At 38.2% G+C, this 25,332-nt stretch overlaps 1 protein-coding gene across 1 annotated transcript in view; it reads left to right on the forward strand.

Moving 5' to 3' along the window:
• The window catches only part of ARHGEF26 (Rho guanine nucleotide exchange factor 26), an 89,450-nt gene that overhangs the window by 28,648 nt on the left and 35,470 nt on the right, over positions 1-25,332 (forward strand). The window contains exons 3-7 of the mRNA XM_085302873.1: positions 8-431; positions 1,972-2,011; positions 4,031-4,176; positions 9,118-9,174; positions 13,366-13,526. Of these exons, the coding sequence (XP_085158999.1) occupies positions 8-431; positions 1,972-2,011; positions 4,031-4,176; positions 9,118-9,174; positions 13,366-13,526 (828 nt within the window). The remainder of the gene's footprint in view (positions 1-7; positions 432-1,971; positions 2,012-4,030; positions 4,177-9,117; positions 9,175-13,365; positions 13,527-25,332) is intronic.

Here is a 25,332-nt window from a genome sequence, read left to right on the forward strand (position 1 = left end):
GGCGGCCGCCAGCGGCCCCGGGCCAGCTGCTGGAGGCGCAGTCCGTAGTGCTGAGCACCAACAGCCCCGCGGCGCACAAAGTGGGCAAGCAGCAGATCATCCCGAAGAGCCTGGCTTCTGAAACGAGGGCGGCGAACAAAAGCGGGAGCCAAAATGCCGAGGCGAGCAAGAGGGTCCTCAAGGTCCGCAGCATGGTGGGAAGCCTTACTGTGCCTTTGGTAGCTGATGCCGAGGAGGAGGCGGAGGGGGACCTGGGCAGCCCAGGGACGCTGAGGCGCGGCCTGAGGTCCACCTCCTACCGCAGGGCTGTAGTGAGCGGCGTTGACTTTGACAGTTCTTCTAGTTTTAAGAAAAAAAACAGAATGTCTCAGCCAATCCTTAAAGCGGTTGTTGAAGATAAAGAGAAGTTCTCTAGCTTGGGGAGGATGAAGGTAAGTTAGGCTGATGAGAGAGATGTTGATTTGAAAGTAACAGACTGCACGCTGCTGTGATTTGCAATCTTTGTGTTTCCATGAATGTGTGGGGTTTTTTTCAATTTGCTTTTTGCTACCAGAAACCTTTCTTAGTTACTGATGAATCTCGTGGATCAAAGTGCTGCTTTCGAAGTGGAGCAGCAGAGGYTTTAGGGAGGCGATTCTCTTGAAATCCAGTCAGCTCAGTAATGCGTTAATGGCAACCTCACGCATACTTAACATTTCCTGCTGGATTCCCCAGGCCACATAGGTTTCGTTTCTCAAACAAATTGGTCTTTTAAAGCTTGTTTCCCMAAAACCAGTGAACAGGAGAGAAAGGAGACATACTGGCTCGGAAAGTCCTGCCTGCTTTAATAGACAGACATAATAGTAGACATAATAGAAAAATAAACTTCTGCCTTACCCCTTTACCTGGGACATTATTTTAAAGGTATTTTTAAAAATTGGAGTAGGATTTTTAAATTGAAAGAGGCCATTTAAAGTATATTCTTGTAGCTTTTTCAATGCCTGCGAGTAGAAGTAGAATGCCTGCTTTTCATTTTTGATTGTAATCCTTCAGCAGCAGTGAATTTATATTGAATATTAATGCATTAAAATTAAATTATGAAGACCTACTAAAATAATATTTTACTTGACGCTGTATCAGGTTGTTGTAATCTTATTTTTTGTTGTTCAATTCTTAATTTATTGATTTCTGCACTGTTTCAGAATTGTATGATAAAATTCTTCAACTAAAGGACCAAAACTGTAGCTATTAAGATAATTATCAGCTTCATAACAATTTTCAGCCAAATTTAAAAATTATAGGTGTGGAAGTTCTTGCAAAAATGGCACAAGTGACAAAATAGCAATAGATTGAATTATTTCTGAGTAAGGGGTTTGTTTGGGATTTTGGTAGTAGGCTTTCTTTATCAAAAGCAGCAAGAAGTTGTGCTTAATAGGATGCCTTGGCATTATCTTGTCTTTACACGCAAAACTCTYTTGATTAGTAGCATTTTTTTAATCAGCTTCTTAGATCATACAATTTGTTGCAATAAAACATCTGTTTTATTCCAAAGGTTTTGTTTTGATCTCAGAAAATTAGTTTACAGCTTACTTAATATGGTGGTTCTCTGCAGAGAGTGAGAAAAGAGACGGCTGCTTAGACATGTGTGTTGTGTACTTGCAGGAGAGCCCAGAGCCGGTGAAATGAGTTGGAAGTTCACTGAACTCTTGTAAAGCTCATATGTATAATGCTTTGAAAAACATAGYGGATGTGAAACATTTGGGGCAAATATGAATAAACAATATATGAGAGAAGAAAAATCTAGAGTAGCTTTACACTTTATTTGATGAAACAATTGCTGTCATTAATATTTTTCCAACGTCAAAAGTTTATAGATTAGGAATTGTTAGTTTYGTGCCTTAGTATCAGATAAAATAAGAGCTGTTGTTACTGTTCGTTATTTTGCATTCTTCTTTTAATGTTTATGTGTCTCTTCCCTGTTAAAATTATTAGAAGAAAACGCTGAAGGGACAAGGGACGTTTGATGGGGAAGGTAAGACCTTTTCAGTACGGACTTGATGATACGTTAAAATCACAAGAGAAATGAAYTTCAAGATCATTTTTTACAGTTCTTTAATACTGGAACAGAGTACTTGGTTTTCAGTAAGTTGACTAAAATACTGGCCTACAATTTTGGCAATAGATGCTTAGAGCAGTTTTATTAAGAATAGAGAATGGCAGGTTACAAGTGTGGTTTTGTTTGAAGGGTTTTTTCTCAAACAYCTATTACTCTGAAAGCATCAATTGATTGATATGCTATCTCAACCCTATTGGTTCTCTAGAATTACATAAATAAGGCTCTTCTGCATTGGGACAGTTTTTGTGGCCTATTCCCTGCGACTCTTTCCAGATGTAAGGCTTAGCTTTTCTGGATCAGCTTATGGGCTTGGGGTCACCACTTAAACTCAGAGCATGACAGTTCTGGCATCTGATGCCAGGTTAATGCAGCTGTTTCCCCCTGTTCCTTGTAGGGCAAGAATGCTAAGGCAGCTGGGGTGAAGGCCTTACCTTAGTAATCCTTTCCTTTTCTTGCTACCAAGACTTCAAGCACAGGTGTCAGAAAAACAGTGCCCATGTATCAGTTCTTTTATGTTAGTCACTAGTATTGAGCTTTGCCAAGCATGCTGCTTTTCCCTGTATTTCAACAAGAAAAATGCTTCCTTCCTGGTTGTGAGTCTGTGGATGTGTGGTAGTAGCTTCATTATAGTAACTGTTGCTCTCTTGACTTTTCCCTGCCTCATGCCCCCTTAAGGTCATCCGAGCTGCTGTGTTATCTTCCACTTGTCTCTATTTTCAGAACAGTGTCTTATTTGCATATCTCACAATCTTTTTTTCCATCTTTTTCTCACATTCTCTCCTAATTATATCTCAAGACGCTCTTTCAATTGTTCGCTTTTATCTTGAACCAAACCCAAGTAATAACTTTTTGTGTAATACTTTTCAGAATTCCATTACTATTTATAATTTCCTGTCTTCTGAAATACGTAAATTATGTAGGAACATTCCAAAAAACAAATACATATATGCTACTTCTATAAAAAGTCAAACCTTGTACAATGTTCTACTGGGGCTGTGTAGTCAGAAGAGGTAAAACAGACCTGCCCAGACTGGTATAAAAACTTAAAGCTCTATCTGTGCATAGAATAGCTGAATCTTTTAACCTTTTCTCCCATAAAGGGAAAATCAGATATTGTCCAAAATGTGGCCTGTCTCTGAAGTACCTTGCAGAGCTTTCTTGCATAGCAGTTTAATCTCGCAATAGGTTATTCTGGTCTTAATTTTCTCTGTCTTTTTCCATGTGCTTGTGAAAAATGTGATCAAGGAGGTTGAGAAGTGGAAAGGATATTTTGCATACCTGTGTTTCCTTGCATTGGTGTTGGTAATTAATAGTGGTAGTACTGAACAGATAACAAATGTGATTAGTTTTAAGGTTCATAAGCTTCATGCTTATTCACACAAGGAGTTAAATGTTTATTGTGCTTTGTGATTTCTATTTGGAATAATTCTGACTTCAAAACTTCTGAAATTTGGATCATTCTYTTCTCTTAGTGAAATGTGAAGACAGCGTTTAAAACTGGGAATAGAAATCAGCATGGGTAGTGGATTTATAATGGTCTTCTATATTAAAACAGCTAGACCTCTGGAGTAGTGATAGTGTTCTACTGATACACTTGTTCTGTTTTTAAATTGCTGGCTAATTATGAAACATACAACAAACCAAGGAAGATAAATTTTTCTATTTCTTTGTTTTGTTTTTTTTTTTCTTGACAAAGAACACATCTGTTTTTTAATTCAGTCAGCAGGATCTTTTCTAGTACTGGTACAGTGATCCATTGTTACTGTACTCTGCCATTGTCCATCCTAAATAAGATACTATCTTTGTCTTTTKGAGTTTGTGAACAGCACACTGACATTTTGCTTTATTTCATTGTTTAAATGTTGCTTATAATTTTTATGAAAGCAAGTAAGCTAACTTTCTGGCAATTAATGACATACTATTGTTGTTTTATAGAAAATGCTGTATTATATCAGAACTATAAAGAAAAAGCTCTGGATATAGATTCTGATGAAGAGTCTGAGCCCCGAGAACAGAAATCAGATGAAAAGATTGTCCTTCACTATAAGCCCTTGAGATCAACATGGAGTCAGCTGTCCGTTGTGAGTATTTGATCATTACATAGGGAGACAAAAACAGAGTATCTAGGAATGTATTGAAGCACGCTTGTTTACGTGTTACTGAAGTTTTCAGCTGAAGTTTGTCATCTTCTTTTCTCTCCCAAAATACTTCATATTTTTAAGTCTTCTGTTACCAYCAAATTTGCTACTGCTCAAATATTACTAATCCAATTCCTGAGAACGCAGTTGAAGTTGTGTTCAGGTTTAGCCCAACAGCCTAAAGAAACTTGAAATCATGCTGTCTCRGTCATTTTTAGTAAGTACAGACAGATGATTCTGCCAGAACAAGTGTCCCTGGGGTTACTTGTTCCCATCCTGACATCTCCCTTATTCTTTTACTAGCAGAAGTATTTGTAGGTTCATGTGGCCACGCAACAGAACTGTAGGAGGATGTGCTTTGAAATTACCAAGGAAGAAGTAGTTTGTATGTAGAATAAATAAAACTTTGAAATGCACAAGAATTTGTATTTCTGGTAATCTTTAKGTTTCAAAAGTTGCCTTATATGCTTACGCATTGATATGTTTCTTGTCTTTCTTAAAATCTATACTGAAATAATCAAACCTGCATCTTTTGTTTCTCTTTAAGAGCCTGACTTTGTATTTCCATAGTCCTCAGAGATGAGTGCTCAGGCCTTGTCTAGATCGGGTGTTTTCTAGCCATACCAGTGCAGGTCCTTGGAAGAACAGGACTTAAACGAACACCGATTACAGTATGTGGCTGTTTTGAGCAAGGTAGTTTCAGATAGCCTGAAAAAGATAGGCTTAAATCCTCACAGGATCAAACCTTAAATAGCGTCTAGTCCTTTCTTTCTGTTTACTTTTCCCTAAATTTTATTTTTCATTTCACAAGGACATGGAAATCTTGATCGTTTATTGATTTTTGCTTTATGCAGGAAGCAGTACAATTGAGAAAGTTCATTTTAGACTCTCATTTTTGTTCAAGACACAAATTTGCTTATTTAAAAATAAAGGGGGAGTGAATTCACTAAAAGGGTGAATTCCTTTAAAGAAGAGCTTCAATTAGTTATGATCAAGTTTCTGTTAAACTGATATGAATTGCTGCAAGCCAACTCCGAGTTGATTTGACTGCATTTATTTAATGGAAACCCTTAAAAACAGAACTTCTCTGTAGACAGTGGTATTCTGCTATCCTTAGTACAATCTTCTATTTAGTATATGCAGTGTTTTTCTTTTCTCAGTAACAGCATTAAGCAGAGTAGAATTAAGCAGAGTAGAATTCAGCTGTTCTAGTTGGTACTGTAATCTTGCTAGCATCCCTGCTGATAAGCTGGAAAATTGATGATACTGGTTGATAGTTCTACAGTCTTTGTTAATATGCATGATTCTGAGGCTAAAGAAAGGATAAAAATTCTGTGTTTCTCTGGTTAATTTTATACTATGATAACGCTATGGCTTCTGGAAGATACCCRTAAAATGAAGGTTTCTTTTGTTGTAATTAATAGAATGTTATAGACCTCATCTCTATATCTAGCGTAAGAAAGGATTTTTCTTGTTGTTGTTCTCTCACAACATGAACTCCTGGAACAGGTGACAGTTTGGGCCAGTAACTGTGCATACCCTTACAAATTAGTTTTTAAGACCCGGTAAAATCTTCTATTACTATTTGCTTTCCCATTTATAAGAGCTATCTTAAGATGTTGATTGTCTTACGGTTCAGGGTAGTGAAACACGAATACTTCTTGGCTTTAATAATTATAAAAAATTGAAGTACTCTTCCTTGTGCTATGATTAGCTGCCTTGAGTAGCTTTTCAGTAGTCTAACAAGACAGTTTATAAGAACTGACTTTCTATATTGAATGGTTTAAGATAAAGCCAATACAATGTAAATTTGAAAAGGTTGGCTTCAAATTCTTTTTCAAGAAATCTGTTACCTAAATGTAGTTTATTTTGCTTAATTTTGCAAAAGTTTGTGTCCAGTGAAGTCAGATTGGTTTTCTGCTGTCTTCTAGTTAAACTAATGTTTCTGAAGTTGCTATCACTAGGTGTTATCTCTTCCAGAATACTTGGACTCTTGAACATTTAGCTGCTAATTTGTCTGAAGACCAAAATAGTGTGATGAAGATCCTACTAAGAGAACCACTGAGATTTCATACTTATAAACCAAATTTGTTCTCAAGCATGACAAACTTGTTCAGTGTCTTTACTTGTTTTACAAGGTTGGAAGGGGGAAGTATATGGGGCAGGATAGTGCACTGTGGAAACAGTGTGGGAGTCTGTGAACCTCGTGGGGTCTGTGTTCAGTTTTCTAGAAGAACTGTATGTTGGCAGTGTGTATTCGAAAAGTGAGTGTGGAATTGTCACAGGAGGTCAGTTGTGAAATGTCCAAGTATTAAGCTTCAACATGTTAGGAAAGAAAGACARTAATATGTACATGGTATTTGTTAGCAGTGAATGTGCTAGGAAGTGGAGGGGAAAGAGAARGGAAAGAATCCACCATCTCTGCAGGACATTTCTTTGGCAGCTRATTTAGTTCTGACTAGACTTTCTTTATGAAAGGAAAAAAGGAAGAGAAACCTTCATGTTTGAAGTTGTCAAGTCTTTTTTGATAATAAATGGAAAAAAAACCTCCTCTGTGTTTCTGTGTTCCTGCAGTGCTCCCACCTATGCAAAAGTAAGATTGAGCTTTTCAAASAGCGTTTTAAGGCTCTTTAATAGTATGGTGTTTAAACCAGTACCTTTCAAATTTGTCTCTCAAACASTCTTTCTCTTTGGATTCCTGTTAGACAGCTGGAAATGGCTGAGCAGATGATCGCTTTGAGTTAGCTTATTGATATCTCTGTTCCTTTCAATCTTCATGTGTTAACTTAAGATTTTRATTTTGGGGGAATGGTCAGTATTTCCACAATATATTCCCAAAACATCTTCCAATATTTTTGAACGATTCCCAGCAGATGTATACATTGATAGTATCAAAAATATTGCTTATGCATATTGAATGTGTTTACTTTCCAACAAATGCAGTGTTCAGTTGTTACAAATAATAGCAGTATGTATTACTGTGCATGCTTGGTTAGATGGTTGTTTCATTTCCAAGTGAGGAAAGGAGCGAAGGGTTTATGATTTTCACTGTCAATTTTCGATATACTTGCACGCACGCACGCACACACACACACACACACAAATCAATTTAGAATATAAGGTTAAGCCATATCCTTAAGAAAAGAACTTACATTTGCACCTTTGTGTGCATATATCATGTATGACAAAATAGTGGTCATGAAACACAGCTAGGTTTTTGGAACATTAATGTAGCAGTTGCCACATTGACCTCACTGGAAATTTAGAGTTGCTGTGTTAACAGGAAGCATTGAAATCTCTTGGATGTATTCATAAGGATGTCCTGTGTCAGCATATTTTTAGAAAAGTCCTCAGTGGCGTCCAGAAAAAAAGTGACGTTGTACTTCCTAGGGAGTGCTTTAAAGCTTTCAGGTTGTTAATTGAAAAATTTACTTCCGTTTAATAGAAAGACATCTATTTAGTTCTTGCTTGGTACTCAGAAGTGTATACTTGCAGAGGCATGGGAGTCTGCAGTGTGTCTGCAAAAGATCAATTGCTTTAATATATCTGAATATGTCTTGTCTCTTTTTAAGCATGTAATACGAAGTAGTGTGCATGAACTACATAATATTGTGCAGCAGAAGTGCAGCACCTCTTAATGTTGTGCTGTCTTTACTACTGAGCCTCCTATCCAGGTTTGTGGTAACTGATATGCAGGAGTAAAATAAAGTATCCTGTAAAATTCCAGGGAACAAGTGGAAGAAGAAAAAGCTGGTGCTGTGGTAGTACCCTAGGAGCTATTGAAGGAGAAATGGGAGAATGGAAGTGCATCTGTTATGTCTCATATTAGGAACTAGGTCTCATAAAATCGGGTCCTGCAGCTCACTGCTCCACGGGTGGAAGGGTATCTCTCATGCTGGTGGTGCTGTGCAGTGGCCTCTTTTTCAGTCCCAGTCTGGCAGACCRTATACAGGTGATCTTCCTGACTGAGGCCCTGGGCTTGAGAGCCCTGTAGGAAGTACATAAAGCCAGTCTCTCCCTTGACATGTGGCCTTCTATTTTATTTTTGTTTTATTATATGATCTGTTAAATGACCCATCACAGACAATTCACGTTGAGAAAGAGTAAACTTGAGAGGTCTTTGGTGTGGAATTGGGTAGCTTAGCATGGGGCTCAGAGCTGTGGAGTGATGCAAATCAGACTGGCATTCATCGTGGTTGTGTATGGAGAGCTGGGGCAAACCTGTCTTGGCTGTTCTGTATGTAGAGTGCAGAGGGAGAAGAGATGACATTGTAGGGCTGAGAATATTAGAAATACAGGAGTATTTACTTAAGACTTTGCAGAGTTTATTTAGGATAAAGACAGAGATCCTCCAGAATAATTTTTGGCCAGCAAGTTACCTGTCTAAAATGGCCTTTAGATGTGTTTATTTTACAAATGAGCATGCTAAAATGTTCCAGGCCAACTGAGAGAATGAACCAGGCAATGTTGTACGAATGTAAATCAAGAAATCTAAACTAACAAGAGAAAATCACTCCTGTGCTTTGGTGAGTGTGTGTAATATCCATTAAGGTTATGAGGGTGACAATGATTTGACTGTGAATGCTTTTGCTGTAGCAGTTCTGTGTATGTCCTATGATAGTTTTTAGTGGTGTTTTGTTCTTTGTATGAATCCAAAATTTGATGTTATCAAGTTGCTGCTGGGGGGTTTTTTTGGGTGAGTGGGGGTGTTGTTTTTTCTTTTCTTTTTTTTTAATTTCCGCTAGTTCATTGCTGTCATTCTGAAGTGACCAGATTCTTTAGCTGAATTCTTAGTAAGTTACTTCAGTTGATATTTATTAATAATTTYTTTAAATCCTATTTGCCTGCAAAAAGTGTTAAAAATAAAATTTGGATTTATTTTAGGTGAAGAAGAATGGATTATCAGAAACTATCAGCCTGGAAGAAAGAAAGAGRCAGGAGGTACTCATTTAAAGTTATACTTGTTTCTTCTGGTTGTTTAGGGATAGACTGCAGGCCTAATTTAATATTTTATGTGTTTGTTCATAAGGAGACAACTTGGTCTGTGTCCTAGAGTGAAATAACCTCTCTCCCCATGGAGAATAAAGAAACAAAATTGGTCTGTTGCTGATATGTGTACATCTCTGCTTTGGGTCTCTTGCCAACATTTTGCAGGTCTTGCTGGAGGAGTTGCTCCTAGATATGCGCATTCCAGCAAGTACAGCCTGGCTGCTGGCTACTCAGCAGCATCAGGCAGCCAGACCCGAGGCTGTTGTGTGCTGTATTTGGGCAGGTGAAAACCAGTCCTGCCTTCAGAGAGGAGAGGAGATGACACATAAATTTGTAAAGGCAGTAAGGAACAAAGAAGCTTTTTGCAACGCTTCTCAATTGTAACTAATCCGGTGAACAACCCTGACTACGTGGTTGCTACATCTCTGTCAGATATGCTGTCTGTCTGTCTCTGGCTTTCTCTCTTGCCCCCTCCTCTTTGCTGCTTTTGTCCTCTTTATCTGCTTTCCCCTCTTTCCTTACTTGCAGGGGCTATGTCAGAGTGAAAGAGCGATGCTGAAAAGAATAGCCTGACCTAGCCAGCTATTACATACCTTCAGTTGCTGAGGTATGTCCTTCAGTGGAGAAAAAGGATTTTGGAGTAGCAGCACTGTAGAACTGCCTGCCATGTGAATTTCCTCCAAAATCTTCCTTTCACTACAGGAAATACCTTGGTGAACCAAACCAAACTGGAACTGTCTGGGGTTTTCTGTGAATTTCATAGACATGCATATAGCGAGCCTCAAAAACTAATTTAGCTGTGCGACCTACTACTGTTGTGTTTAGACATGAAATACAGACATATCTTGTTTTACATATGCAGGATTTAGACATTTTACTTCAGAATCCTGCGTCTCCTTTGCTGTCTTGTTTTGCTCTTTTGGGGAGAGTGTGCAGCAGTTGAGGTCATGTGTACTGCCTTTTTTTGCCTCTTCCTGTTGGTCACAAAGTATTTATTTCAATCCTCCTGTATCTTTTAGGAGTCTTTAGTCAATGTTTCCTGAAGTCATATTTACATCCCTTCCAAGAGAACARGCTCTTCAGAGGCATTGCAGATGTAAAGTTTTTAATGTTACCAGAACGTTTTCAAGCCTGCGTGTTAAACAGGTCCATCCTTTCAAAGGGATCCTAAGAAAATATTCTTAAGATGTGATTGTGCTATCAAGTGGTATTTGAAGTAGCTTCATTTTTTTGTGTATGGTTTATGTAACATTTTATAGATTTTTCATCAGATTACTTTTGTTATCATAATACATCATCACTGCAGAAAAATATATTTGTGTTTTGTTTATGCCTTGGTCAAATGTCAAAGTTTCAGATGTTCTTATGCATTCCATCTTCAGTAACTTATTAATGAGTTGGATCTCTGTGCATCTCTTGCCTAAGGAAAATGCATTGTATAAACAGACTAATTTGAACTGAAATACTTTTCAATGGGTCGTCTTCAGCTTCCTGCAAACTGGAAGCTTTAACCTTGTGTGTGTGTACCCTTTGCATTACCATACAGAAATGTATGCATCTGGCCTCCCAGTTGTTCTGTAGAGTATTTGCTGTCCATCAGGATTCAAACATCTGTTCATGTTGATGTAATGTGAAGTAGCCATAATATGATTTTGGGTGTTATTCATAAACTGCTTCCAAGCAGCTGCTAAATACCCCTGCAGTCTGTTAATGTAGGGTAGCTATGTTAAAGCCAAGACGATTGTTACTTCATCCTATTTTGTTTTTCATTAGAAACGTGTTTGAGGAGATGCTACTCTCTCTTATCCTACACTCAGTATGCATTTTAATTCCTCACAGAAAGTATTAAAAGCAAAGTATCTTTATTTGTCCCGTTTCTTTCTGACTATGCTGATGTAGTCTTGTTGTCATCGAACTGGAAATAATAATAATAATAAAGTTTGTATATTCCTCCGGTGTTGAAAAATGTCTGGATAGGAACCAATTAGTCATGGAACTCTGCAGCAGTCTTGAGGAAATGCTTTCGCTGCGAGTGCAGCTGAGAGAAGTGTAGTGAGGCTGAAAATTGGAAATGTAATTGACGGGYAAAGGCCAAAATACCCTTTTAAGATATCTTTCTGCCCTTTGTTAGCCAAATGAGTAGGCAGATTTACTGTCAGTCATTGGCTAGCATACATACTTATTCTATAGATTTCTGGCTAAGGGATTTGGCAGACAGGCAATTTAACATTTTAAGCATCGCCTTTGCATATCTTGCACAGAAGTATGCCGTCTTAGGAATAACATATAGTATATTATAGCTGTTACTTTGSTGCTGCTGTGTCTGAGGTCAGATTCTATCAACTTTTTAGCTAGATAATAAGACAGAGAAACTATTTTGGAGCTTAACATAAATTATACTTCCTTTTTTGTGTACGTATAGTAGGCTTTCTGTAGAGTTGATAAAAATTTTTTACGCTGCATAAACCTTTAAAGGCTTGAGGTGGAGCAGTTTCTTTTTTCTTTTTTCAAGAAATCCCAAGCCTGTTATTTCATTATTAAAATCTCAGTTCTTTGAAGAAGATTTTTCAGAAGGACAAGAATCACTTTTGAAGCACAATCTGAGAACAGTGTGACTCAAAATATGCTAGAAAAATAWATTGGACCTCTTGCTTTTGATCAAAAGCTTACCTTAGTGAAAATAGAATTCTCTAGACTTGAATTCATTCCGGGAAATTTCCGTTTTTCTTCCTCCTTCATGCCTTCCCYCCYCCCMCMCMCACACACACTGGCATGGTGTGTCCCTGTTGATGTTGGAAGTGTTYAGATACCTTCAGCTTGCCTATAGTTTCTTTTAACTTTATCCGCGATGACAGAAGAGCATGGTTTCTCTAGGTAATATATCAGAGCATCTAAGTGAATTCCTCCTGTGGTCTATCATCTGCAGAACCCCCTCRCTCACTCTCTTGTTTGTAGAGCCATAGCAATTGGCCTTTCTAAATACCATGTCTGCACTGTCGCATTTAAAATACGTATTTCTTCTTTGGTTTGAGGATGCTTGGAAAAGTTAATTGCAAGTTATGTGATAGTATATGTACAAGTATTAACATTAGTGACATTGAGAACAAAGTTATATTAGTTCTGCTGATGGTATTACTCTATGTTCGTAATGCCTAGAGAGTAGTTCTTATGACAAGTATGACTCTGTGAAGCCATCTGATGCTATGAAAAAGAGGTTCGTGAGGATTAGTTYTTGTTTTTCCAAGCTGTACATACATGTAAGAACTCTAGTAGATGAACAGCAAAAAAAAGTCTAGAAAGGTAAAAGATATCTAGAAGCTGGATGGATTTCTGCATCAGAGATGAACAGATCTATGCATTTCACAGTCCAGGAGTTACTAAAAGTTTGCTTTGTRTGACAGCCAGCTGAAGGAAGTTACAGTGGCTTTGTGCTGAAAGTGGTAGGGGTGATAAAGGAGATAAAACAGAGAAAGTTGCTTGTGTGGGAAGTCATGTGTATGTAGTGGGAGTCCACCTTTCTTTTGAGGTTGTCRTGTCTGGTCACTAATCACTGAAGGGGACAGTGGTTGCCGCTGCCTCCTCTCTGCTCTGCCTCTTTGTCACAAGCTTCCTCCCCTGCTGCAGAGATCTCAGCTTCTCATGTGCTTGCTCCTAACTTGGCAATTTAAAAGTAACCAGTGTGTCAATGCTAACATGTGACTAAAACCTGAATTCTGCAAAGGATTTTGTTTTTCCACAGATGTTTAGGTAATCAGAGTTCTGTTACTGAGCATGTTCTCTAGCAAATAACTTAACCGCTTCAGTTTTAAAAAGACCAGAAGGACATAGTAGCTGGTGAATAGTAGTACAGCTGGTTTGAAACTTCTGACCAGACCACAGAAATGGGCAGTATTTCTTCAAAAACTTTGTGTACAAATGGGAGTGATCACAATTAGTGTTGAGGGTTTTTTTTGTCTTCAAACCCTGTTTGCAGTTGCATTAAAAAGTCTTAATATAGCTTTTACCAATATTATATATTTGTAAGGGCAAGTGGTAGAAAAATATAAATACTTCTTTGAGCTCCTCTTCCACCTTTTCTTTATTTATTTTTTTTTTTTTAATAATCAATAGTAAGTCTTTTCCCCTCCCCGCCCTCCTTTGCAGGCTATTTTTGAAGTAATATCTTCTGAACATTCTTATTTGCTGAGCCTGGAGATTCTGATCCGGATGTTTAAAAATTCCAAAGAACTGAGCCTCACAATGACCAAAACAGAGAGCCACCACCTTTTCTCCAATATTACAGATGTTTATGAAGCAAGCAAAAAGTAAGTGTAGAAATATAAAACCTTTTTCTGTTTCCTTTATAGCTATGGGGGATTGGTAGTGTTCAAAATATCTTTCAAACAAGTAATGAAACATAACAAACAAAGCAGTGTCTTTACTAGTACCACCAAATGGAGCCAAAGGCTAGGCCCARCAGCTTAAGAATGTGAAGTCAAATTTTGCCCTTGTTAATATCCGCAGCCAGAGTTTTTATGGGCTATAATTTAATTAGAATGGAATTTGACTCTTTGTGCTCTGAGAGCCCTAAAATACGTATGCTATACAGTGATAAACATTCGCTTAATGTAATGCAAACAACTAAGGTAACTTGGAACACAGTAGAACTGACAGTCAGAATTAGCTAGATGGAGAAATAATCTGCTGCTGCTGCTGTTTTTCTCTCATGTTGCCATGTGATGGGAGCAGCAATTTGCTGCTGCAGTGGGCAGAGAACTGAGGCAGAGGCACACACTTTTTCTGTCAGCTTTGCAAAGTTAGAAACTCCTGCAGAGAAGTGCAGTAGAAAACTGGAGATGGCCATGCGTTGAACCTTCAAAGCTGGCTTTCTTCAAGGAAGTCAAGAGATCTAAAGTTCTCTGAGCTGCTTCCGAACTGACATAATGGCTCCTTGGAACAAGTTTAAACTTCAGTAACGTGTGGTCCAATCACTGAAACTACTCTAGGCTGTCTGTAATTTGTTTGGGTACATGATCAAGAAAGTGATGCAGTATATCTTTACTGGATGGCTTATGCATTCCTGAGGCTTGAACATAGAATTGAATTAATTGTTCAGGCCCTGAGAAAGTGTTTTTTTTTTGTTTTTTGTTTGTTTGTTTTATAAAACAGCTTTATTTATGAAACCTTGATATTTTACTAACTGTAGATTCTCTTTTTGTGATATGAATGAACAAGCCCTTGTATCTTCAGATTGGGTTTTCTCCGTATACCTGATGAGAACTCCTTGGATAGTAGAGCTTTGAGTGCTGTGTGTGGCATAGGCTAGTATTTTGAGGCTCACACTGTGCCTTATTTACTCATTCTGAGAAGCATCTTGCTCATGTTTGGGAAAAATCCTAGCTTTTCTTGCCAGTGTACGCTGTATTTTTCAAATAGAACGATAGTTTACTTTTATGGCTGTATTGATTTAGCAGAGAGCTCTTACACGTAGGCTGGACTAGAAATATCCAGTGTGTATTTTCCTAACCATTTGAACTTAAAAGTTAGTTTCTTGTTTGAATCTCGGGTCGTTTTGGAGTGGTAACCATTGCTTCCAAAACTACCACACTATTTGGAGATGGAAAAGACAAATAACCATGAACATGTACATGAGTTTGACAGACTCACCTTGCAACTGTGTTAGGATCTCCAAGCATATTGCAGCAATGCATCTCAAAGACAGTGGGTGCCTTGAGGCTTGCTGTGAGGACATGTTCCAGGACCGCTGTTGCTCTTCAGAGTTAATTAGCTTTTGTTTTCAAGAATTGTATAGATATATACTGCCTATATACTAGGGCAGTGTTTTAGCTTACTTTAAATGGGATAGGTATGGTATTAATTTCTCTGAAAATTTGTGGAGAAGTGAGGAACATAGTATATTGTAGTAGAAATGAGCATGCTTTAAATCTAAATAGTTTTTGAGCTAGATGTTGATATATTAAACAGTCATACCTAGTCTTTACAGTGTTTGCCTGTATTAAACTGCTAAAAATTGCGCAAGAATTTTGTGTGTTTCCTTAAGGACTGACTCTTGCCAGTGTTTTTCCTTAATCAGTTGAATCATTGTTTACTTTGTGCTTAGTACTCAATGTGCAGCATACTGTRTGACTGTGGTATCTTTTATGTAAACAGCATAGGCATGTTACCGTTTATGAACAGTACTGTGCATACCATAGCACCTGGCAAGGGAGACTTGTATTTCTTCTGAAGGGACACATGACTTCTCCTCAGATCTGCTGTGCATTTGTGGGGGGAGTCGTCGGGGGGGGGGCAGGGTAATTTTCTTTAGGGCATAGTTATTAATGAGAGAAATAGATACAGTACAAATAGTGACTAAATGAAAAGGAAATGTTTACATAACTTACATGATATGAATGCTGAGAAGCTTGTCTGAGCATTGATAATAATTACAGCCTGTATTATTCAATGTGGGGTATGCATATGTATGTGCACTTGCAGTGTACTTCAGAGTTACAAAGACTTCCAACTCCTCAATCGCTTATTTAATGAAGATTTGCTTTGTTGTAATTTGTGCATACCCTAGCCTGGTTATGTAGCAGTATCAGTAGGTAAATTGCTGTGACCTACATAACTAAAACCCCAAAATGTCTGTACTTTCTTTACTCCRTATCTTCTAGTTTTCTAGCTTGATATCAAACACTGGCTAAAGGATGTGCATAGCATAGTTAAGATACTGACTGTTCTTCTTAACCTTAACATTGTATAACTTTTAAATGTATCTCTCTTTCTCTGTAAAACAAAAATTATTAGCGTTATTTCAGAAATTAGGCTAATGATTGGACAAGTAATCTGTCAAACTAGGAATATTTCTGGAGTCAGTCCTTTTCAKCTTTCCTTTGTTTCTTTTTCTTTTGTCCTGTTTCATTTAATATGTGTAATAGCCGCACATTTGGACTAATTCCATATACCTACATTTCCGCACCCTCCTTTTCCTTTTTGCTTCTCTTTTTCTTATAATAGAGATCGTGTTGCAGAGGCCGGGTATTCTCTGAATCCACAGCCACCACAGGAATGAGAGGGTTGCACAGCAGCAGTGTTGTCAGAGAGTGCAGGTTATCCAAGTCCTTATTTTCAAGGAATGGTACTTTCTAAAGGCGACTGCTTATCTAAAACGTGAATTGTGTGCATGAAAATAAGGTATCGTGAGCTCAATTTTTACTGGACAAATGTAGATATTACAGAAGCACTCATGTATTACGGAGTAATTGGCACCTTTTCTAAATAGTTAAATAGAAAGCAGAAGCTCAGGTTGCTTGGAAACTTAGCTGTTTCTTTGAATTGTTTGTGTAAGACACAGTTGAACATATTAGTATAGCTATGTGAATAGTGTTTGTTTGGGTTTTCCTGTATTTTCAGTGAATGAGCCTTCCAAACTGTTAAATCCACTTTAAAAGTCTCACTTGAACTATTTAAAGTAGAGACAGGGTGGAGGAAAAAAGCAACATTTTTAGGAGAGTTTTTAAAACCCCTTTGATTAATAGTCTTCAAAGGAAGTGGGAGGGGAGAAAAAAACTGAAAAATACCACACCAGCCTAAAATTATAATCTTAATTCTTTCTTGTCTGGAAAGTCTAATGGCTCAAGAACTTGGGTTTTTTTARAACTCAGAGTAAAAAGAGAATTCGTAACTCCCGTTCAGACTTCAGGCATATTTTATTTCCTGACTTATGCAATCTTACTAAACTATAACAAAACCCTGTGCTGATTTTCTACAACCTTACTGGTGCAAATAATGAAAGTGGTTTTAAAATAAAAACTTTTTTTCTCTATATTTTCAAACTATCACTTCCCATTTAAGATAGTAGCAAAAACTACCCTTTTCTTTCAAAAACATTTGGGTCTCAGTATATGTTATATTTTAAGCAGCCTTTCCTTTTCTTAAATATATAAAATAAAAAATTTGWGTAGAAATGTATGGTTGTAGCTATCAGTCATTTTGGTCACCCAGACAAAAGTTTAGCRAGCTGAAGAGCATGCACTGATAAAAACAGTGTTTAGTCAAAATTGCTTCGAGCCTATGTCTAGGAACTTTGGCTTAGAACATGTTTAGTGGAAGCTCTCCAGAAACACCAAGATAGCATTCTAATAAATGACAAGGCCGTTTCTGATTGAACAAAGCTGCCTTTGTTAGAAGCAGAATACAGACAGCAAAGTCTGTCTCTGCTTTTGGGAGCTCATTGGAATGTCTCTAACAAAGAAGAGTTGATCTGCATAAGTCGTGCTGCATACAGTGTGTATGGTCGTGTTTGTTGCGAGGGCATCTTGTAACGTTGCTTCGAAAAGCTTAAGTCTTACATGGTGTATTTGCCTGTATRTGTAATATGACAGTTCATAAATGATAGAGCACAAAATTGCACAAATTGCATCTAGATTCATTGAAAACTGTTAGATGGAGATGTAAGCTGGTGAGTGTGCAGTAGGCTGGCTTATTCCCAAATAAAAGCTCATGTAGGCTGAGAATACTGTATAATCAATCTTACTGATCAAAAAAAAAAAAACCTCTCAAACCTCAGTATGTGGTGTAAAAGAGGTCAGTTTCCCAAGACGCTGTCTTAGGAAAGAGGAGTTACAGGGAAATCAGTTAAGTGTTTTGGAGAACAATTGGTCTGACAGGTCTAATCACCAAATTTATGACTATGGAAAGCTTTAGTATTTGTTTCTCTCTCTCTTCCATTAGACCAGCAAAAGACAAGAAGCTTATGGAACATCAAAAGGTTAGCATTAACAGAAAAAGACAAGAACAAAAAACAGTTTGACAGATTCAGGCTGTGCGAACTATATATTGTATAGTGATCTCAACGGTGAAGCCTCTGTGGGCTTGCGAGGCAGTTGAACATCTTATCTGAGAGTCTTTCATCTAATTTCATGTGTGTGAGTGTTTAGTAGGAACCCGATAAGCTTTTTCATATTTTTTATTTTTTTTTTTTTTTTTTGTAAATTAGCTTAATACTTTACCTCTTTCCAACATCCTTATGTTGATGTGTTTTTATCTTGGTGCACCTTTTTTTTTTCCACAAGAAAATTTCATTTGAGGAGATTGTGTATTGTGTATTGAGCTACTTAGCTAGGTATTAAACATCGCTCTTGGAGAATGTAGAAAATTTTGTTGCTCAGTTTCTTGAGAACATTGCAAAAAAACCCCATCTATAATAAAGAACTTCAAATACTATTAATAGACCCTACGTGATTCAGATAAATGGAGAATTATTCATTAATTATAGCTCACCAATTTGATTTTCAGGTAAGACAGCAACACTAACAGTTATTAATATCCTCTGCTCCTATTTGGGTTAGTGAAACATATTGATGGTCTTAGTTCCCTTGCTACGTTTTATCACAGTTCCTGCAGTTCTATGCAATTTTTTAAGAAGATTTAGTAATGACCTGCAAGAACAACCCACCCGTGCATTTTTACCCAACTGTTCAGTGAACACTGGAAGTTTTGAAGTGGAGAACTTGCTTCCTCATCAATAARGTTGAGTGATTGTTGGATATGGTGGACAGGCAAACAGGAGTAAGMGGGAGAAAAATCCTCCCAAATAATGTGGAAGCAGGATGTGAGGCACAACCTGGTTGTGGCTACGGTCAGAAGCTGATACATTGTGTGGACCCCTAGCTGGTGTTGGTGATCACTGGGACCGTATATCATGCTTGTATTTTCAGCACGTTGCAAGGCTTTTCTGAATTTACCATTTGTGGGTTGTGCCTTCACGCAACCTTGCTGCATACTCTGCTTTTACTGCCTATGGGGCATTTCTGGATTGTCAGGAGATCCCAGGGAGTCCAGGACATGTTGTGAAGCAGTCAGTTCCAACATTTTTTTTTTTTCTAAATTTTAGGTGCTCACAGAACACGTTTAGAGTTTTTACATCYTATTGATTCCTTGGTACAGTGGATTTATCTTTGTGTTTCTTCAGATTGTCTTCTTGATGTTTTAACATCAGTGCTCATTACTGAACTCTTTAGCCTAGTTTCTAGGAATTACTTGTTTAGAGATTTATTTTGGCAGTTGAAAAAACTCACTGAATTGGCCTGCATTGTATTTCTTTGCAAATTTGTAGTAGTTTTGGTTAACAATAACTTTAAAATAATATGCAGCTGGTGCTTGGCTTCCTAACTAGTGATTGCTCTTCTATAAGTTTGCTTACTTAGTGGAGGCAAAATCAGGTATATGACGGTAATATTCAGGAATAGTAACTCTGAACAGAATTGTACTTTTCTCAGCTTACTTTCTTGAATGAATAGAACTTAGAGAAAGCTTTTTGAAATAAGTTTAGAAATTTACATATAATGGAWAATACTTAGTTTAGTAAATAACTAGAAATTGTCTATGGAAAAAGCGCCCTTGAAGAAAACATCTAGCTTTGTAGAAATTACAATAAGCATGTAGGTTCAAAATAATCTTTTAAAATCTACTTAGAAGAATGTTCAGAACTTGTGCAGATTCCCATCCATCACTTTCATGGTGTATTTTCCTGCTATCTAAGAAGACTAAATTGTGGCCAGCTGTTACCAGATGTGGAGGAACAAAAAAACAGTGAAATAGGAGGTGAGTCTGCCACTTCAGTAACTGGAGGAGGATCACACTGTCTGCTTGACAGTTTTTGAAAGCGTTTTTCCCACTTTTTCTGAATTACCTCCATTGGTATGCTAACTTCGGTCACAGAACTTCCCTGTCCATTAGCTCCAACACATCACCCACTGTAACAGTTGTGACCAAAGCAGGGTCTTTTCTGCCTGATCCTTTTAGAAACCTTGCTGAGCCCAAGATTTTCACCACTGATAGTGATGTGCGGAGGTCACCAATAAAATGGATTTTTTTCTTAAAACATTTTCTGAGAACAATCATAGATTTAATATGACATTGATTTAGTGTAACAAAGAGATGTGTAGAGAATATTGTGTCCTTGTGTCATGTTTAAAATTCCATTCAAATTTCCCATTGCCTTCTTAATTTCAGACACCTCTGTAAAGGAATGTGAGCTAGTAGTTGGTAAAGAAAAAAACTGCGTATGTTCACAGTTCTCTTATCTTTGACTTGCTTAATCCTTTGTGAAATTAAATCTAGTTCTTGTGTTGGATTTCACAGTCTCTGTGCTAGCCTCCTTACCTTGGCCACCACACTGGATTGGAAGGCATTTTAAAAGGCCATTTCTGAAGAGGCCTTTGAGCATCTTCAGTGACACTGTGTATTGCACAGAGGTAAAGGGTGTTGTTCCATCTCAGTTTTAATAGAAAGTGACTTTTCAGAGCACTTTTGCAGCTCCAATGAATTTAGCCTGATCCTAAAGCCAGTTTGTAAACCAGGTGGGACTAGAAGCCAGAGTATGCTTTTTCTCTCTAATGGATTGTGCAGTATCTCCAAGAAACACTTTCTTCATGATTCCTCCCCCCCCCCTTTTATCCCTTCAATAATGACTTCAATGAAATTTAAACATTAGCAGCATGAAATTTACGTTTGATCAGAATATCTGCTGTATCCCAGAGGTCATTGTGAAGTGTGGATTGTGTAACTASTTTTCTGTTTCTGTCTAGTATCCTGCCTCCATTTCACTGAACAAATCTTGAGATGCTCATAAAAATTTGCGTAGGCGCAGTTTAATCCCTTTATTTATTATTTCCCTTTTGTAATGCCCTTTTAAGTGGAATTAGTTGGTGTAATATTTTAAGGAGAACTTCAAATCATATTAATGATTATTAACTCATGTTGCTATTAAAATATAGCCTATGTATCTGGATTTTTTTTTTTTTTATCAAGGCAGTTAGTTTGCATTAGCTATCTGACTGTATAAGCCCTAGTTGAGATGGAAGGCAGAGCATTTTTACAGTTGTGTAGTTGAATTTACCAGACWTTTTTTTACAAATCCTTGGAGCTGGCATCTCTTGCTTACTTCAGAATAAAATCTTCAGGGGATTGTTTCTGAATAATTTCACAGTGAAGTAGTACATTAAATATCTTGTTTTGGTTTTAGGGTTTTTTATTTAGCAGTGGAGATGAACACTGTATTTATGATCTTTTTTTACTGTGTAATTAAAGCCCACAGGATTTCCATTTGCAAAAATCAAGAATAACAGATGAAAATCCTCTCAATRCAAACTCCACATCCTCCCATTACAAACTCCAGTGCTTAACTGATCAGAGGACGGAGAGAACTTGCTCTCTTYGTGGCTTTTGTTCATGAGTTTTCTGGAGTGAACCAGAGTGTTTTTCAATACTTTCCTTTCTTTCTTTTTTCTTCTTTAACTCTGTTTGCAGTTCTTCTCTGGCATCCCAGGGGTGGGAGGACCGGAACAGTCCTACCCACGTSCCCCTTGCGTTAGGGTCGGTGTCAGCTGGCAAGGCCAGAGGCAGGCTACGCCATGAAGCGCTCGCCTGCTGTCTGGGTTGCTCCTGATTTTCTGTCCAGGTCTTCGCAGCCTGTCACATATAATCCTGTCTCTGCTTCTTTCTCTTTTTCTGTCCTCCTCCACGCAAAAGATGATTCTGATTTACCGCTTCTTTTGRACTGCATTGACAGCAAATGCGAGGTAGTAGTGAGAGGTGACATGTCCGTGCCTTGAGAAAAGCTCGAAGCAGCTGAGCCAAGCCTGTGGCGCTCAGCTGCCATGTCGTCCCGCTGCGTGACTCTACGGGTGCAGTCGTGTCGGGCTTCAGCTGCGGTTCCTGCGGTCTGACAGTTTTGACAGTGTTTGTCGGGGGAAAGGTAATCCAATTAGGTTTCTGAATTTACAAAAACAGTATTCTTAACTAGTGACTATTAAAATATTACTTTGTTTTACCTCTTTCGTTATTATTCAGAGAAACCGTTATTGTTCATGAGAGGACTCTAAAGACAATTTTGGTAAATTTTCTTACRTATGTGTGCTTGTACTCAAAGCTTCATCTTAGCTCTGTCCGTGTTCTGCTACCAAAATTATTCTGACAAATTGTCCCCGGGCTCCTCTCTGAAAAATGTAGCTCTGAAGAACCGTGCTCTCCATTTATCTTSCCTATGGAAGTGCAGCACAGCTGGATGTAACTCAGCCTCCGGGACTTTTATGAGGAGATCCCCTTCAAATTTTATCTCTAATAATAGAATTATATTTCAAAACTCTTCTGGCAGTCCTTTGTCTAGGACTTTGTGTCCTATTTTCCTTTCACCTCTATAAAAAAGTACTTTTGGAGAGCCTCAGATGCTTTTTCTCTTCTGTCTGGGCCGATTGAGATTTCCAACCTGAGAACTGATAGTTCTCTACCTGTCACATTTTCTGCAAGTGATTTTTTTTTCTAACATTACCAGTGTATCTTCTTTTCTTAAAAAGCAGAGAGTGACCTTACCTACGAGTAATTTTTGGATGTTTTGTGGTATCCACACATTAATTTTTGCATCAAATGAAGGTATCTCAGTTTAAGATTAAATATTGATAGGGGCAAGAATTTAAACCTACGTGAATGATCTTAAAACTATAACCTCTACCAAGAGAGTCATGACAGCCCTTTCTATTGCATTTCAGGACCAGAATGGTAGATTTTTTTTTTACTGTCTGCTTTATTTTGTGTGCACTGATGCAAAAGATCCATTTTTGGTGCGAGTGGTGCCTGGAGATGTTCTTCTCTCTGCTCCATCACTGCCTCAGTTCTGTCAGCAAGACCAGGGAACTAATTGAGYTGAAAAATAACCCCCAGAACAAAATAAGTTGAAGTTCTTTCTTTCACTTCCCCTCGTCCCTGTCATCTGATTTCAAGTGTCACCTGTAAGCAGTTCATAGAATCGTAGAATCAGTAAGGTTGGAAGGGACCTCTGGAGATCATCTAGTCCTACCCCCCTGCTCAGCAGGGTCACCTAGAGCATGTTAGACAGGGTTGCATCCAGGCGGGCCTTGAAGATCTCCAGAGAAGGAGACTCCACCACCTCGCGGGGCAACCTGTGCCAGTGCTGTTTTGCCCTCACAGGGAAGAAATTCCCCCTCATGGTCAGGCAGAGCTTCCTGTGCTTCAATTTCTGCCCATTGACTCTTGTCCTGTCTTTTGTGGCCTAACCTCTGCGTAAAGAATTACATGGGTGAATATTTGTGTTGAAGTACAGTTGTTGGGTAGAACAAAAGTTCTTAAATAGTTTTGGGGTCATGGCTGGAAGGGTTTATCCAGTACGTGGTTRCGTAGCCTTTCCTGCAAAGCATCTCTGCCAGAGTCATTGGCTGAAACATGCTGTCTGCACAGATCTCGGCTATGCATGCTTTGTTGCTGCCTCTGGTAGCAGCTTAGGACTCCTGCACAGACTTCCAGTGTTACCATTGCTGCATGAGGCATCAAAAAGGAAAAATGTATTAACTGCACATTTTTATTGTAGTAGAGTGAACGTTCAACAGTTATTCAGACTTGGAGTTGTGCTTTCCTTAAACAAGTAAAGACTGATAATGAGGAGTCTCTAAATTGAGACTGACTGAATGATAATTCTTCAAGACATCAGTCCAGTCTTAGAGAACTGCCATTGCCTCTCTTTTTGCACAAAAAGAGCATGTAGCTTTGAGGAGGCACAAAGTTGTTCATCARTCTAGAAATAGCTGTGTTTAGGAAGCCTGTCAGAGAGGGAGRATGTGTGTTCCCTTGGCTCTTCACATGTATCGTTGGGTAAGTGTGCTTTATTTAAATGAGATTTTAAAGCTATACAGTCTTCTATTGGACCACAAATTCATAGGAAGGTGAAAGCTTTCCTTGCAGATAGATGAGTTATATTATATATTGCTCCACATTGTTCTGGACAGCTGTGAGGTTGAGCTGGCCTGTGTTTATACCTAGGAAAATCGGGCTGCCTGGGAATATTTTTGTATCCTACATGTCCTGCTATAACTTCTTCTGCTGCGGATGATGTTGTATCAGTATGAAAATCATGTGTATAGATGTACTTTTTGTTAACAGTTTATAACAGTTTATTTCAAATGCAGCTTTATGTGCAGGAGTATCAAAAAACTGCAACTTTTTCTCTTACCTTCAAGTTTTTGTGATAGCTCACTGCCCTGGATAATTTCTGAGGCCAGTGCGTGCTGAAGTGCTGAGGCTGCTGGTAAGGTAAGTCTAGTGCTCCTCAGTGCCGCAGTCAGTGCTGCCTGGCCCTGCCAGGCTCTGTCCTCCTCTGGACCTTGCTTGTGCYGAGTTTCCAGTGAGCCTGTTGAGCAGCACCTGCACAGCCCCGGAAGCTGCCATGATGTTACGGTTAGCACTTTTGTACTTTGAACTTGCTTTCCCTTGATGGTGAAAGCTAGCCTGGTGCCAGCTTAGCCCAGGCACCCACGTGAGAGCTGGTAACGCCCGGGCAGGGCTGCAGGAGGGCGATGAAAATGGCACGCTCCAGGCTTTCCCCTGGTGCTCTGGCTTCCATCGGGATTTGTAGGCCCTGGTGAACAGTTCTCTGGTCGGCATGCTTCCCTCAAGACTAAGCAATGTTAAGTTTTATGTGGTTCGTGTTTTTATTATTAACAAAAATTTCTTCCTAAATGTCAAGTTTGATCAGTTATTGTGCATAAAGTGACAAAACTAGTACTTGCTAGGAGTAATTTTTGGTTGATTGTTATGAAGCTAGGTACTGGAGGTGACAAGAGTTCTTTAGAGCCTGAGAAAAACGCCCGTGCTTTACTTATTCCTCTGCTCTCAAAGTGCTTTGTTTGCCATGTTTATTAATTTGGACATTTTAGCAAGTGTGTTTACGGATATAGTCTCATTCTTGTCATTAGAGAGCTTCACAAAATAATTTGTAAATTTATAAATTTTGTGTTTGTGACATCCAAGAAACCATTCCTTTCCATGTTAAATGAGTATGTAGATGACTTTTGGACCTAGGGAGACATGCAGAATCATACTACTTGCTCTATTTAATAGGRTAATAGGATTACTTTGTTCAACCTGGGAGGGATTTTTAAAATAACATTCCTGTTGTCGTGTCTTGATAATTTATCAAAAAGATTTATATTGCTAGTGCCACAAAGTGTTCTTTATGGATTTCTTTGTTAGTGCGTATTAATTGATTGAATCATGATTTGTTTCTCTAAAATGTACAGCATTGAACTAGATGCTCTGAACACTGAACTATCACGA

Source organism: Rhea americana, unplaced genomic scaffold (genome assembly GCF_003343005.1).
Source record: "Rhea americana isolate MKP2758 unplaced genomic scaffold, rheAme1 scaffold_193, whole genome shotgun sequence".
Lineage (NCBI taxonomy): Eukaryota > Metazoa > Chordata > Aves > Rheiformes > Rheidae > Rhea > Rhea americana.